At 46.1% G+C, this 15324-nt stretch overlaps 1 protein-coding gene across 1 annotated transcript in view; it reads left to right on the top strand.

Annotated features, from left to right (window-relative positions):
- The window catches only part of LOC147628412 (uncharacterized), a 68448-nt gene extending 65419 nt beyond the window's left edge, over positions 1 to 3029 (top strand). The window contains exons 9-10 of the mRNA XM_086813534.1: positions 2211 to 2345; positions 2437 to 3029. Of these exons, the coding sequence (XP_086669660.1) occupies positions 2211 to 2345; positions 2437 to 2637 (336 nt within the window). The 3' untranslated portion in view covers positions 2638 to 3029. The remainder of the gene's footprint in view (positions 1 to 2210; positions 2346 to 2436) is intronic.
- The last annotated feature ends 12295 nt before the right edge of the window (positions 3030 to 15324 follow it).

Below are 15324 nucleotides of genomic sequence, written 5' to 3'. Positions count from 1 at the left end.
TTCACAGTGTTGGAGAACAACCTGATCCAAGTAACAAATGATAAGTGTGTGAACATCCTCTAAAAAGGCTTTATATGTATGTGTGTGTTAGCCCACCCTTAGAGGGGTGCACCTAAATATCTAGATATTATAGATGTACTGACCTAAGCAGTGATGTCATACAGGAGAGGCTCTAAGCCTACAAAAGCATTGTACTCGAGTGAAGAAATATAACACAAGTCATGTCATTTGAGTCTTGCAAATATCTCTTTATTTGTACCTTTCTCTCTTTGCTCCAGTGCCATAGACATGTTCCAGTACAAGCCACCGTAGGTAGCTAATCCTAGGCCCAATTTCTAATAGTTGGTATCAAAGCCACCTTTGCTGCACTGGTCGTTGTCGACAGTCGGTCACCTGTTGTTTGTCCATCTCATGACCAACAGTTCTGTGAGCAGCTCTCTGCAGTAGCTTATTGCCCAGGCCATCCATGTGCAGCTGCCTCCCATAAGCTCGCAGCCATCTCCACTCTGCTGAGCTTTGCCGCCATCAGCAAAAATGTCATATTTAACACTCACCCAAGAAGAGCACCAATTTGAAGAAGGGGGGATTCTCCATTGCCTGCAACAAAGCTCAAAATCAACAAATCAAAGAGCTTCAGGAAAGTAAAATCTGCTGGCAGTGAGCTGAGAATCCTGGCGTGGCTGTGATACCAACTCTAGGTTGTAGGGTTACACAGGCCTAAGCTAAGGAGGGTCAGACACATCCATGGTGTATGTGCAGAAGAGAGACAGTGAGAGATACAACAAACTGAGCAAGAGAACAAATGATTGTACGGTACAATGAAAGTGAGAGATACAACAAACTGAGCAAGAGAGCAAATGATTGTACGGTACAATGAAAGATTGTATTGAGCTGTTAACCTTCAAAGTACAATACCTCTTTATAGGCTGAATGCCTTATCTTTCTCAACACTCCACTCACAGGGCAATGACACTTGGCTAAATCAATGACATTACTGCTCACACACACAAACACACTAGTAGGTATAAGCCCCTGTTCACACACACACACACACTCTTTTCACCACTAAGAGGTGTTCACACACATGAACTCCAATTTTCCCAACATATTTGACCTAGAACTAAAACCCTAACGAGGTTTCATAAACCCGACATCATACACATCACATGACCACGATAGATTGTTGCTAGCGACTCACTACCCAACTGTAGGTTTAGTGCTTCGAACCACCCCCGAGCCTGAGGTTTGATTGCCACGAGCTTGCTTGGCATTGATGGCCCCAACCTAGCGTCTAGGTCGAATCACCCACCTTGTAGCTCCATGGCCATGAGAACTTGCACGCCCTTGGTAGCCCTCCAATCTACCAGCTTTATTTATAAGCTTTTAGCCATTGTTAGCCCTAGGCTATTAACTATAAGCTCTCAGCCAATGTAGGCCTCATCTTGCTAGTGCCCTTAGTCGATGTGCCAAGAGCCGGGTGCTGGACATAGTCAAGTCAGTGTTTGAGCATTGTTATTAGTATTGGGTTGAATACCTCGTATCAGAGCAGCCAAATAATCAAGAGGCACAGGTGTTTATAGGTATTGGATAGGGCTGAGCCATTAAGGGGCAGTGTGGACATCTTTTGATCAGCCTTGTGATTTGTGAACCCTCCAAGTCCCCACGCCTTAGCTAAGCTCTTAACCCTAATCTTGGGTTAACCCGAACCCTAAGCTTGGGTTAGTACACGTCCCTAGCCCTAACCTAGGCTTGTCGGGATGTAACAGCTGCATATAACAAATACCTTAGCAAGATTCCCTACAAGCTTAAGAGCCAAGGAAGCAAGAAACCCATTTTGCTGCCATGAATCCCTACCAACCCTTTTTTTTTTGTTTTTCAGTAAAAGGGAACTCACAAAGTTGTTTGGGCTGCTGTGTCATCATGCTCCCGCCTCCATGTGCCAGGAGGCTGACCCTTGAAACTGGACAATTTCCCCAAAGGCCTTTTCAAAATTATATATCATGAGATTGTGTGTGCGCGCGCGCATGCGTGGAGTGAGTGAGTGAGAGGGCTCATCCATTATACATGCATAAACAGCTTAGTATGCATCAAAATATAGCTGATCAAGCTCATCCATTATGCTTGCAAAAACAGCTTAGGATGCATCACTTAGTATAGCGGATGAAAGCCTTCAGCTACATGGGTTTAAATTTTTTTGGCCTGAAATGCAGGAAAAACTCCATTTGGATAAGCTAAAAGGGAGTGTGAAAGTGCTGAGTTTTATGTGCGGAGAGTGGAGAGCAATTGCTGACCAACTAAACCCACTTGATAATTTGAAAAACACGATCAACATTCTGAGAGTGAAGGTGAGCACTTTTGTCCTTGGCCTGGTTTTTATGGAGTGCACAGTATGCTATGCAGTCTCCAATAAGGTATTTCATGTTTTCTTGTTGGCAGAATCGCGAGGTATTGCAAAATGTGAAGGGAGATGCAAAGTCAGATGTGATGTTGAAAGCTGCAGAAAAGCATTGCAAGGTGCTCAAGGAGAAGCTGGCAAGGGCTGGGCCTTGCTTCAAAGCAATGGCCACGTTAATAGCTGGAGTAGGCATTGCATATGGCTTCTATTTGTTGAACCTTGATATATATCTGGCAAGGTAAAAAGAGCCCGTAAAGTTTGAATTGATCAGAGAGGCTCACACACACACACACACACACACACACACACACGCTCATACAGGATCCCATTAGTTTAGAAGTGGGTGCTTGGAAGCTGGTAATCCCCGTTGTATCGGAACTACAGATGGATCATGAAGACTTGGGCATGCTTGAAGATTTGAGCCAGTACGAGTGCTTTAGCCAGTCTTTGATGAGCTGTGCCATAAGAAGCTTCCTACTGGTCTTGAAGAAGTGTGATTACTTTGATGATAAATATCACGTGCGTTGTAATCTGAGGTAAAGAAACAGAATATCTTAAATCACTGAATCTCTTTTTGGCCTACCTTTGTATATGGCAAGTCTATATAGAGCCTGCTTTTAAAGAATGTCCAAAATATTTTGCATTGCTGCTGTTTCCTTTTTTCCTTCAACAGGGATAATCTGTATTCGAACAGTTGTTTTAATCCCTTCCCACCCACCCCCCCCCCTCTCTCTCTCTCTCTCTCTCTCTCTTACATACATATATATATATATGTGTGTGTGTATGTGTGTGTGTGTGTACAGTTTAAGAAATCAAATTCAGATCAATACAAAATATGGAGTAGAAGACTTTTCTTGATTGGTCTTATGGCTTTTTCTGCCGCAGCCAATCTCTCATCACCCCCACTGGTCGGGAGAATCATCAATTTTTCACAAGACGAGCTCACCTCTCTTCAGCAGACATTGACCTTGAGGTCGAGACTACCCTTGTTGTGAGAGTTTATGGTTCCCACCCCTCTCGTTCACAGGCCCGTGAATGGCTTCTAGCAGCTCTCCCTTCGGAGCTGATTGTGCACTTTCAGGATACTCGTTTACTTGGTCGAGGCTTCTTCTAGGTGGACTTTCATTCTTCAGAAGCGACTTCTCAGGCTTTGGCTAGCAGCCCCTTTCCTCTTGGACCTAGGAAGATTTTCTTCTTTCAGTACCAGGTGGGCTTTGATCCAGTGGTGGAGGATCAGCGCCTTACCCCGATCTCACTACGGTTCCTTGCTCTTCCTCGGTCCCTATTGGAAGCTTTTAGCTTCCATAGGGGCATCCTTTGGCCAGGTTCTAGAGGTACCAATCCTCCCGAGCTCTCCCGCCTCCGCCTCCGCTTCCGCCTCAGAGACTTGACGGATCTCATTTCCGCCAGAGGATGGAGATTGCAGGCAGACCTGACTAGCGTCGGATTTGTCGTCGACAGGGTCACATTGCTAGAGATTGTCCCAGATCGAGGGGCCATGCTAGGAGGCGGCGTGGTCTTGCCCATCAGAGGCCTTCTGCAGATGTCGAGACTCCAGCTGCTCCTTTGCCACAGCAAACCACACAGCGTTGGGTTGTGGTTAGGGATGGCAGGCACCCTCGGACCCCTGTACTTGCCCCTTCACCCACACCCCCTGTGGAGCACCCTAACCCCTATGCAGCTCTTGCCTCATAGGATGTTGATCCTTTTTTGGAGGATGAGGCCTTGCAGGCACATGATCTGGATCCCTCACCGGAGGATGCTGCATTACAGTTACAGGATGATTGCACCCTTGAGGATGATGTTGCACATTCGCATTGTCATGGTACCTCTCCAGTTCTGAGGACTAGCCCTGGCTTTTCCTCGGAGTGGGAGAGAGGTAAGGTTTACATCGTCAGATTTTTCCTCCCTTACCTATGCGAGACGTACTTCCGCCTCTAAAGGGGGTCCTTTGTCAACCACTAGATCTGGTCGTTCCTACTCTGAGTCTTTATGAGGATTGTCTCTTGGAACATTCAAGGTCTTGTGGGTTTTTTTCCGCGTCGACGGAAACAAATTGTAAAAACCCAGCTTCATTGTGCAGTCACACAGGTGGACCTATGGATATATTGCTCTTGCAAGAGCCTAAACTGGATGCTAGTCAGTGTGGGAGATCAGGCAAGCTTCTCTCGGGACACACCTTTTGGTCACCGGCCCTTGGTACCAAGGGTGGTGTTTGTATCTCTGTTTCAGCTTTGATCTTGCCTTGCATCATTGGACATGGTGTCATTTTGCCTACGAGAGCACAGTGGATCCTTCTTATGTAGGGTACTACACGCATTGGTATTCTCAACCTCTATGCTCCTAACCATAGAGGTGAGAGGATTGCCTTTTGGAAATCTCTCAATACATTGATGCCTCTTGCCGACCATTGGATTATTGGTGGGGATTTTAACATGGTTGAGATGCCAACGGATAAAAGAGGTGGACATGAGGGCTTGGTGCATTCTCTTGAATAAGCGTCTTGGGAGAGGTTTATACTCTCCATTCATGGTAGAGATTATTGGAATGAGGATGACATTTTGAGGAGTCCATCCACTCTTCTTTATTCATGGTCTAACAGGAGAAGAGATGTAGGATGTATCTATGCACGGTTAGACAGATTTTATGTGGATGATTGGGTGCTTGACAGAGGTGGACATACTTTGATTGCTACAGGCACCTCCAAATCGGATCATTGCCCAGTTTTTTTATGTATTAGAGATCCGAATTTTGTAGGATGTTATTCATGATACCCAAAATGGATTCTTACATGGCAGGAGTATCTTTGATAACATTTTCTCGTTTTGGGAGGCCGTCGAATGGGCTAAAGCGAGCAATCAGTCCTTAGCCATTCTGCTCTTGGATTTTGAGAAGGCCTATGATAGAGTGGATTGGGACTTCCTTGAGGGTACTCTTAGTCATATGGGCTTCTCTCAGAGATGGATCAAGGGAGTTTCATGCATGTATCGTGATGCCCACAGTAGAGTTCTTGCTTGCGGTGATAGAGGAGAGCGGTTTTAGATTTCTCGCTCAGTACGACAGGGCTGCCCTAGCCCCTTTATTATATATCATAGTTGCAGAGGCCATGAGCATCTTTCTCCGCTCCACTGCTGGTATTTCAGGATTGAGGTTGCCTCTTCGTAGTCATGAGGAGTCGTTGACTCTGAGCTAGCTGATGACAGCCCTGTTTTTGGAGGCTTCACATATATGCTTATTTTCCTTTCGGGTAGCACTAGAGGAGTTCTGTTTGGCAGTAGGGGCACTCATTAATTGGCACAAATCTGTTGGTTTTTGGGTTAGTGATTCACCGAGAGTTGATTGGGGTGCAGAGCTTGGTCAGAGGATAAACTGCTAGATATTTGGGATGCCAAGTTGGGATTGATATTTCTCCTGCATAGCAGTTTGCTCCAGTACTTATGAGTATCCGGAAGAAGCTCCTCCATTGGAGATCCACAAGATAAGATTTAGCCTCTAGAGCTTTGGTGGCTAATCAGGTTTTGCTTGCCTCAGCTTGGTTTATTGCCTCTTGTTGGTGCTTCTCTCGTGCGTGCATTGGCCAATTGCAAAGATTGATCCGCAATTTTCTCTGGTCGGGCTTGGATGGCACCTCAGACACTCGTGCCAGGGTAGCTTGGCTCACAGTTATTCAGCCCAAAAGAGAGGGGGGCTTGAATATTATCGATCTGGATGTTCAGTGCAGGGCGTTGCTTTGCAAACTTGTAGTCAGAGGTTTCCTACCAGGCACTGAGCCTTGGAAGGATTTTTCTTGTCGATTTCCAGATGTACACCCAGGGTTGGGAGAGACTGGATGCCCAACACACGTTTTTTGTTCACAGAGGTTGATATTAGGGCACCATCTTTCCCTCTTATTGCAGCCGTTGTCAAAGCATGGAGAAGCATGAGATATTTTTTGCGACAAAGGCTTCCTAGGTCTTTGGACGAGGCTGACCGACAACCTATTATGTGGAACGAGTTCATTAAGGATGAGGCTGGTCGGCCACTTGGTGCATCTCGTTTATGCAATGGTCAGGATGGGAGAGATGCACATACACAACTCTTGCTTGGAAGACCTTTAAGAGTCTTCCGAAGGATCGGAGAGTTACATCCACTCAGCATCTTAGGGGCTCTTGCATTTGTATTGATCAGATTGATGCAGCTATTCCGCATGAGTGGCTTTCTGGGACCTTTCATGGAGACTATCATCCGAGTTGGTTGGGAGTTCTTTCGAGGATAGGCATACCTCTGCAGGTCATTGCTCTGCCAGGCCAGGAGGATACAGATTTCCTCATTTATTCTATCATCCTTGGTGGGAGATTGAGATGTAGTATGGAGGAGATTATACCAAATACTAGGCTTAGTCCAGTGAGGATTGTTGGTCGCTCGTCGGGGAAGCACTGGTTCATTGACCCTTCTCCTCAGACAGTGACTCATGGCTCTTGGTGTTTGTGGCTATATGGTGGCAGTCCTATCAAATATCTTTAGTGGGATCCAGGAGAGTGGGAGTGGATTGATGCCTTCGATCCTTTGAAAAGCCTTCCTTTTTTCAGTTTCACTGTTCGAAATGCCAGACTTCTCCTCACTCGACAGATGCATAGGATCCCTACTCTCAGGCCTCATTGGGAGAGCTATGATATTTCTCTAGTGATACAGCGCAGATATTGGCATAGACTTTGGCACTCATACAGAAGGAGCTAGATCTTCATTTCTTTTGGTTATTCTTACATGGTGATCTCCCCACCAATCAGTGGAGATTAGTTTTCGGTGTAGCACCTTCCTGTCCTAGATGTGCGGCAGATTCTGAGTCCGTACAACATTGTCTATGGGGATGCAGCATTGCATAGCAGATTTGGGGTCATGTAGCCCAACTTATGGGCAAATTGAGTGGCCGAGCCATGCATGTGACTTGGGGGACAGTTGCTTGGCTCTCCCAGTCTGGTCTGTAACTTTTTTATGAGGGCAGTGGTACAGATTCTGTTTTTTTCATTCGTAGAGGTATTGCCCAGCATGGTTTATTGCAGGATGTTCCTCACTCTGATTATACACCCTCAGACAGAGGATTGACACCAGTTGGGAGATTATGGCCAGTATTAGAGCATGGCAGATCTGGAGAGCTAGATGCACGGAGGCTATTGAAGGTGTCCAGATTTTTGGGTCTCAGTGCATTAGTACTATATGGGGTGATATCATCCACACTCTTATGGCTACTTGGGCTCGCATTCAAGAGCCCTCTCGTTCTGCGCAGGCAAAGCGTGTGATATTTATGCGGGGATGGGACCATGGCATCTTCTTTTCCTCTAGTACCACAGGTCTTACATGGCATCGTGATGCTCCTCAGTGGTTGAAATCACCTTACATATTGGGGTGATTCTATTCTCTTCCGGCTTATAGCCGTGATTGTTATATGTTTTTCTCATACTTAATAGAAGTCTCTTTCGGGAAAAAAAAAATTGGAGTAGAAGCTTCATGCATCGAAGAGCCACCTGCCCATGATTCTTGGGGGGCTCCAAAGTTAACTCATGAATGGAGTTATTCAACGGGTTGATTCGATTCGAGTGTCATGCGATGTGGTTAAGATGCCTAGGAAGCTTGCACTGTGCTATGATCAAAGTTAGTAACAAGGACCTACACCTCAGGTGGATTTCTTTCTCCCCCCATTTATATGCAGAGGAATGCCATATACAGACTTTTTATTTTAAGTGCTTGTTCTCCTCATCTAAATCAAGCCCTCCATATCTGGGGTCAAAGGATTTACTTCCCACATGAAATGATTATGGTAATGCAAATTTATCCATTTGCCATAGCAAATTGTAATGTTCTACTGCATGTTTAGAGGCACATGCTCATGTAAACCTGCCACTTATCCCCTTTGAAAAATTCAAGTAACGTTCCCACCATTTTTTCCTCAACAAATGATTGTGCCCATGTTTGTTACAAGGCAGATGGTAAGGATGCTGCTTTCCATGAAATTTCGAGAAGCCTATTAACAAACACTAAATGAGGGCCTTAACAAAAGGGAAGAGCTAAGCAAGGAAATGGGTTGTTAGTTGGGAGGGGTGGCTAGCTTGGAGGCGACATAACCTTTGAATGTGAAGGCTTTCAGGCTATATTTATGGTAATCCTAATGTATAGGAACTTCAAAAAATTGGAAGCATTTTTAGCTAGAGTAATATATAGCCATCCCTGAAAAAATGGAGAATTTACTATGATCACTTTGCACCAATCCCGAGAGAGAGAGAGAGAGAGAGAGAGAGAGAGAAATGAAAATGAAATGAAATGATATATTAACGTCCTCAAAAGGCCAAAATGACCTATGAGACCAAAAAGGTTACAACAATTGGTGGATATGATACAATGTCTGTGTAAGAAAAGCTAAAACAACTAAACAACTAAGTGAAACTGAAACAACAACTATGAGGAAAAGGAAGGTACTAGGAGCTCCTAATGGATAGCATCTGGGAAGGAAAACTCCAAAAACAAAGGTAAGCATCATATACATCACTATCCAAAGATGTCTCTCATCGGTCGATGGCGGATATCCTCAATGTCCTCCATGGTGAGTACTCTGACTGGATGTCTCCCATGCTGTGCTAGTATGGTCCTGATCCTCTGTTGTAGTCTCCGTTGGTGTCGAGATGGGCCTCTCATCTTGGGGCGCCTGGACCGCCCCAGCTCTATAGCTCGATCAATCAGTGCACCTCTGGTGCGGTTATACTCTGGGGCTAGCTGTAATGCCTGCTGGCTTGACTGCTCAATCTTTAGTCGAAAGAAGTCTGTAATCTGCCTCTGTAGGTGTCTCTCCCTCTCAAGAGACCCTCTCTATGTCTACGTAGCTCTAGCAAGTATAATCCGAGGCATCTCTGATCTTGGTATCTCATGACTCTGGAAAGTGGTCCGAAACCCTCTCTGAACAGGCAGTGAAAATGACCTCGTATCTCATAATATACTTGACAGTGACATATGTAATGTAACTCTGTCTCTGGCTCATCTGGCACAACTGACCTCGTATCTCATAATATACTTGACAGTGACATATGTAATGTAACTCTGTCTCTGGCTCATCTGGCACAACTGACAAATCCTAGCCTCAGCTGGTACTCCTCTGAATCTGCCAGTCTCAATCTCTAGCTGGTGTGAGGATGTGCACATCTGACCAACAGCACATCGTACCCCATGAGAAAGATGAGTATCCATAATCACAAACCCATCCTCCGTGAGCTGGAGAAGATGATCTCTATAGAAAGCCATCTTCGTACCAAGCTCGTGTGTCGGCTGTATCCATGTCCTCCTAGTGTCCAGCTGAGTCAAGTCCTGCCTGATAAGTCTGGTAATCTCTGCTCGTGTGAGAGAGAGGGAGGGTGCATCGAGGGAGTACTGAAATGGAGGTAGCCTGTCCATACTAAAGCCATGCAGTTGGAACCAAGCTGTCATATGTGCATACCAACATGATCCGTCTCCCTGTGATGCCAACTGTCGTGAAGACTCCAGGGCTAAGCGAGCATATCTGTCTCTAGGGAGAGCCCAAGTGCTATGTATAAAGGAGACTGATCGAGTGAGTGCCTCTACTACCAATGGGGGGGCAGCCATCTCTTCACGGATAATATCATGTGGTACGGAGGCCTTGGCCCTAATCATCCCGAGAAATCATAGAAACCAAGGGCGTCTCCATACATCTCCATCCATCAGTGCTACCAGCTCGGCTGTGGTGATCCACTGAGGGTCCATATCTCCACTCCATACAGCATGGCTGAAGTGACCAAAGTGTCAAAGAGCCAAAGCTTTGTCCGAGGTTCTTGAAACTAAACCTGCGAACACATCCTCTCTGGTCTCCCCAATGCTGCATAAGCTCTGGTCAATCTGGTCTCCGCTGCTCTCCTCAAGGAAAATAGTGGGCCACTAAAAACCACACCAAGGTAAGTATATGCATCTGTATACTCCACTGTCTCCTGACCATATGTAAAGGTGGGTGTTGACCTCCTAACCCACTGTGCTGTGGTGTTAAACACCATCACCTTGGTTTTACCAAGGTTAACAGACAATCCACTGTCCTGTGCAAACGTGTGCAATGCATCCAAATGATGCTGCATCCCCTCTAGAGAATCTGAGATCAACACAATATCATCAGCATACAATAACAGCGGAATCCATGTCACCCTCTCGCTCTACATAGTCCGAAACCTCATCCATATACATCCCAAATAAGGTGGGAGAAAGGGGCAGCCCTGTTTCACCCCAATAGTGGAGTGAACCATCTCAGATATACCCTGAGTAGTACGTACCTGCCCCACAACTGTCCTGTATAAAGCCATGATTCCCCAAATCAGCTCTGTGGGCACTCCCATCTCGTGTAGTCTGTGCATCAGTCTGGCTCTCGGTACTGTGTCAAAAGCTTTGCGGAAATCCACAAAGCAACAATAAATCCCCCTGCCATATGATCTGCCCTCCTCAATAATAGCTCTAAGTGTCAAGATATGGTCAAGAGTGGAGAAACCTCTCCTGAACCCTGCCTGCCCTGATGCACGTATGCCCTCTCTCTCTGCCCATCTACTCAACTCCTGCTCAAGAATAGATGCATATAATCTTGCCAATGTGTGACCAATCATGATGGTACGATAATTCCCAGGAAGCATGGGATCCCCTGACTTCAAGATAGGCACAATCGTGGACATATTCCAAGTCTCAGGAAAACCCTCACACATGGCTCGGTTAAACATCATAGCAATAAGCTCTGCAAGCATATCTCTGGCATGAATAAAGTGCTCTGCTACCAAACCATCATGATCATATGCGCTCCGAGTCCTCATCCTGTCAAATTATAGCTTTCCTTACCATCTCAGTAGTAAAGAAAGCACATGTCTTTGGGCATGGCTCTGATGGGTCTGGCAGGGGCGGCTGTCCTGGTGCTGTGTACAGGGATGCTGCATACTCACCCCAAATCTCTGTGGAGGTAATGGCTGGTGATGGTGAATGCTTATGGAATAGTCTCCATGCCTCGCCTGAGTCCTGACTCATAAATAACTGATACAAATCCCTCTCTAACTGAGCAAGATAAGCCCTCTTCTTCCGTAGCACTAGGCGCCGGAAGGTAATCCGTGACTGTCTGTGAGTGGTAACACCCATGAGCACCTCTCTCTGTAATATGATCCTCATCTCTCTGCACTCCTCATCATACCAGCTGTTCTGGGGCATGTTCCCAGATCGTCTCCGTGTAGGCTAACTATGGGGATATGCCTCTGATGCTGCAGCATGAAGCGTCTCTATCAATATCTAAGTGAGCTCATCTAATGGCGCTCCTCGGCACATAAGCATTTGTATATCTCATCCGTGTACATGGTGTCAGTCTCCCTCGTAAAGGTATAATGAGTGACGCTCCTGTCCCAATGGAGCTGTGCTGAACTGAAATGTGAGAGTGAAGGACAAGATAGCATGATCCATTGCTACTCCAACCGGCCTAGTGCCTACCATAAAATCCTGAAAAGAGGGAATGAGACTGGGCTAAGCCATAACATAGTCCACTGTACTAGCACCATGCCGATGTGGAAAGCTAGTAAAACCGCCTGCTGTCGGGAATCTCTGTAGGCCATTCAGGATGGCCAATCCTTTTGAGTCCCCATGTCTATCAAATACCGCCCATACTCAGTGTGTTCCTCATCCTGTGAGAGTCTAGATAGGCCCATATCCCTAACATCAAGCTCCCTCAACATCTCCTCTGAGGTATCATAAAATACTGTCTGGTTATGGGTGGTCCTGGCATTGAAGTCCCCCAGGAGAATGATGTCACCATCCCTGGAGAACTCCCAAATGTCATCATCCAAAATAGAAAAGGGAGACTGCCGGCTAGGTGATGCATACACTGATGTACTAGGAGCAAAATAGCATATAGCAATGTAGAGATATCTGCCCGTCTCTGCCCTCAGTCTAACCCACATGTACCTAGCCTGCTCATCTCTGCGGACTATATGTATCAGTGGCTACAGCTCCTCTCTAAACAATACTGCCACTCCTCCTGAGCCCCGTCCTCTATGCTTTGAACGAGTCTCTTGTCTACAAGCTGTCTTCCATCGGTATCCACTAACATGTGGCATGGACTGTCCAGGAACCTGATGCGTCTCACAGTAGAAGATGATGTCCCTCGCAGTGAAACTATCCTCAAAAGCCCCTACATCAAGGCGTAGAGATCCATTACAATTCCAAGTAGCAACTTTGAGTGTAGTCCCATAGGTCTCGCGCCGTCATGAAGAGAGAAAGAGAGATTTTGAATGGGTCGGATAACCAAGAACATTCAATTTTCTTTCATTTTTTCAGGTGGACAGGTTTGTGGCATATCTAGTTAACTAGGAATGCTTTCATATTTGATGCAAAAGTTGGTATTACAGTTCACATAGGCCGTATAAAAAGGTTACTATTGTGGCAAAGTCTCTTTCTTGCGGTCAACTCATTTGGTGAAGAATGGCATGCCTATATATTGGATGAGGATACTTTGAGCTACACCTATGGTTCATAGTAATTAGTGAGGTAAAGCTAGTACATCACCTAGCGGCCATGTGGCCATTTGTAAAGTAATTTTTGGTAATATATCTTCTATTATAATGAGAGAAATGAAATGATATACTAACGTCTCTAAAAGGCCATGATAGCTTATGAGACCAATACTGAGCATACATCTGAAGTTGGTGTCTCATCAAAGAGAACAACCAAATGAAATTGGGAAGTGCAATAAAGTGATTATCTTACAGTTATAAGAACTGTAAGTAAGACTCCTAGATGATACTGAGTAGAAAATACTGAAAAATGTATATCAAGTAGATCCATGTAGGTTGATCAATTGAGGTGCTGCCCTCTCCTTATATCAGTTATCTCTGCCATGGGGTTGTCTAGATTAGAGAGGTCGAAGTGAGGTAGGCACCTCTGATGCCGAGCAATAATGGCTCTGATCTGGCGATGGGATCTGGCGATGGGATCTGGCGATGGTGAGGATGGCGTGGTCGAGGTCCTGTTGGGAGTGGTCTCGACGAGCATGACATAAGATGACTACTCTATTAATGGCGACTCCCTCGGAGCGTGGCTGGTGTCCAGATGGCCCGATGGACGAGGTATCAAGAGGCGTGTGGACTGGGTTGCTGGTGCTGAAGAAATCTGTCAAGTTCCTCTGTTTAGGTACACATTATGGCTCGGTCTCATGTCTGCCAAAAGAGGGTCTCTCTGTGTCTCCTGATGAGCTCAGGTAGGAACAATCCCAAGCATCTCTAATCCATGACCCTACATAACGGCCCAAAACCCTCTTGGAAGAAGCAGTGATATCTCCCTCAGATCTCATAATAGATTGTACATCGATAGATGTAGTGCTCCTCTGACTCTGTCTCGTGGTAGCATAGCTAACAAATGCGGTCATCTGAGATCTTATCACCTTGTCTCAATCCATAGTTGGTGTGATGAGGTCCGGATCTGTCCAATGGCACAACGTATCCCATGTGATAGGTGTACATCCATGTACGCTGGGCGGGTGATAAAACCATCTGGTGAGGTGCAAAAAATGGCTCTTTTAATGAGCCATTTTCGTGCCTAAGGGCTCAGGGGACTAGTCCATGTCCTCTGTGTCCACGCTAACGATATCCATCCTAATCACGTGGTTCTGCTGAGAGCGGGTGAGATCCAAAAATGGACAATCCAAGCTATACTGAAAGGGTGGGAGTGCCTCTATCCACAAACCATGTAGGTCAACCCATGATCTCTTCTGAGCATACCAGCAATGAGTATCTCCATCCTCATCCAACTATATGGATGATGTCAATGCCAATCGAGAGTACCTCTACTGAGGGAGCTCCCATAGCAGTTGTAAAAAGGTAATAGGGCCTCGGTCACTACTCGTGCGGCACCCAGCTCAACCCAAACAATCTCATGTGGTACCGATGATTTGCTTCGAATCATGCAGGCAATCATCATAATCAATGGTCTCTCCATATGCCTCCATCCCTCATCTGTCCCTCTTTGAGATCTGTGATGTATGCTGGGCCCCCACACCGACCCTCCATACAGGAGGGTCAGTGTGACAAGTGTATCAAATAGCCACAATTTGGTGCGCGACTCTTGAAACTGTATGTGTGCACACTGCCTCTCAAGTGTCCCCAAGGCTGCATGCCCTCGAGCTAATCTAGCTGCTACTACCTCCTTCAGGGAGAAACATGGTCCTATGAAAGTAACTCCCAAATAGACATATGACCTAAGGTACTCAACTGGCTCCCCTCCTCGAAAAGTGAACTGAGGCTTTGATCTTATCACCCATGCATGTGTGGTGTTAAACACCATAATCTTGGTTTTCCCAAGGTTCATTGTCAGATCTCTATCCGCACAGAATGACTGTAATGCATCCAGATGTCTCTGTAATCCCTTCAGAGAGTCTGGGATCATCAACATATAACAAGACGGGTATCAACACCCCTGCCAGGCATGCCCCATGGGCCTCCCAATCCGTCTACATGATCGGAGACCACATCAATGTACATTCCAAAGAGGGTAGATGATAGGGGGCATCCTTGCTTCACCCCTATTGTGTTGGTCACCATATCGGATAGTCCGCCTGAGCTCGGGACTTTGCCCGTCACTCACGGACTCAAACAAAGTATATATCCCCCATTGCATATCCTCAAGTACCTCAATGTCATGCAATCTGTGCATAAGCTTGGCACGTGGTACGGTATCGAAGGCTTTGTAGAAGTGCACAAAGCAGCAATATATTCTTCTCTTCTGTGTCCTGCCCTCTTCAATAAGTGCCCGAAGTGTCAGTATGTGATCCAAGGTAGTAAATCCTCTCCTGAAGCCGGCCTGTCCCTGTGCTCGATGACCATGCCTTTGCCCAACGGCTCAGCTCCGACTCCAATATAGAGCCATATAGTTTGGCCAAGTAATGACCA

This window comes from Cibotium barometz, chromosome 19 (genome assembly GCF_041138505.1).
Source record: "Cibotium barometz isolate CiBa-2024 chromosome 19, ASM4113850v1, whole genome shotgun sequence".
Taxonomy (NCBI): domain Eukaryota; kingdom Viridiplantae; phylum Streptophyta; class Polypodiopsida; order Cyatheales; family Cibotiaceae; genus Cibotium; species Cibotium barometz.
The sequence above is the reverse complement of the archived record's forward strand: the minus strand, read 5'-3'. Positions and strand labels throughout refer to the sequence as shown.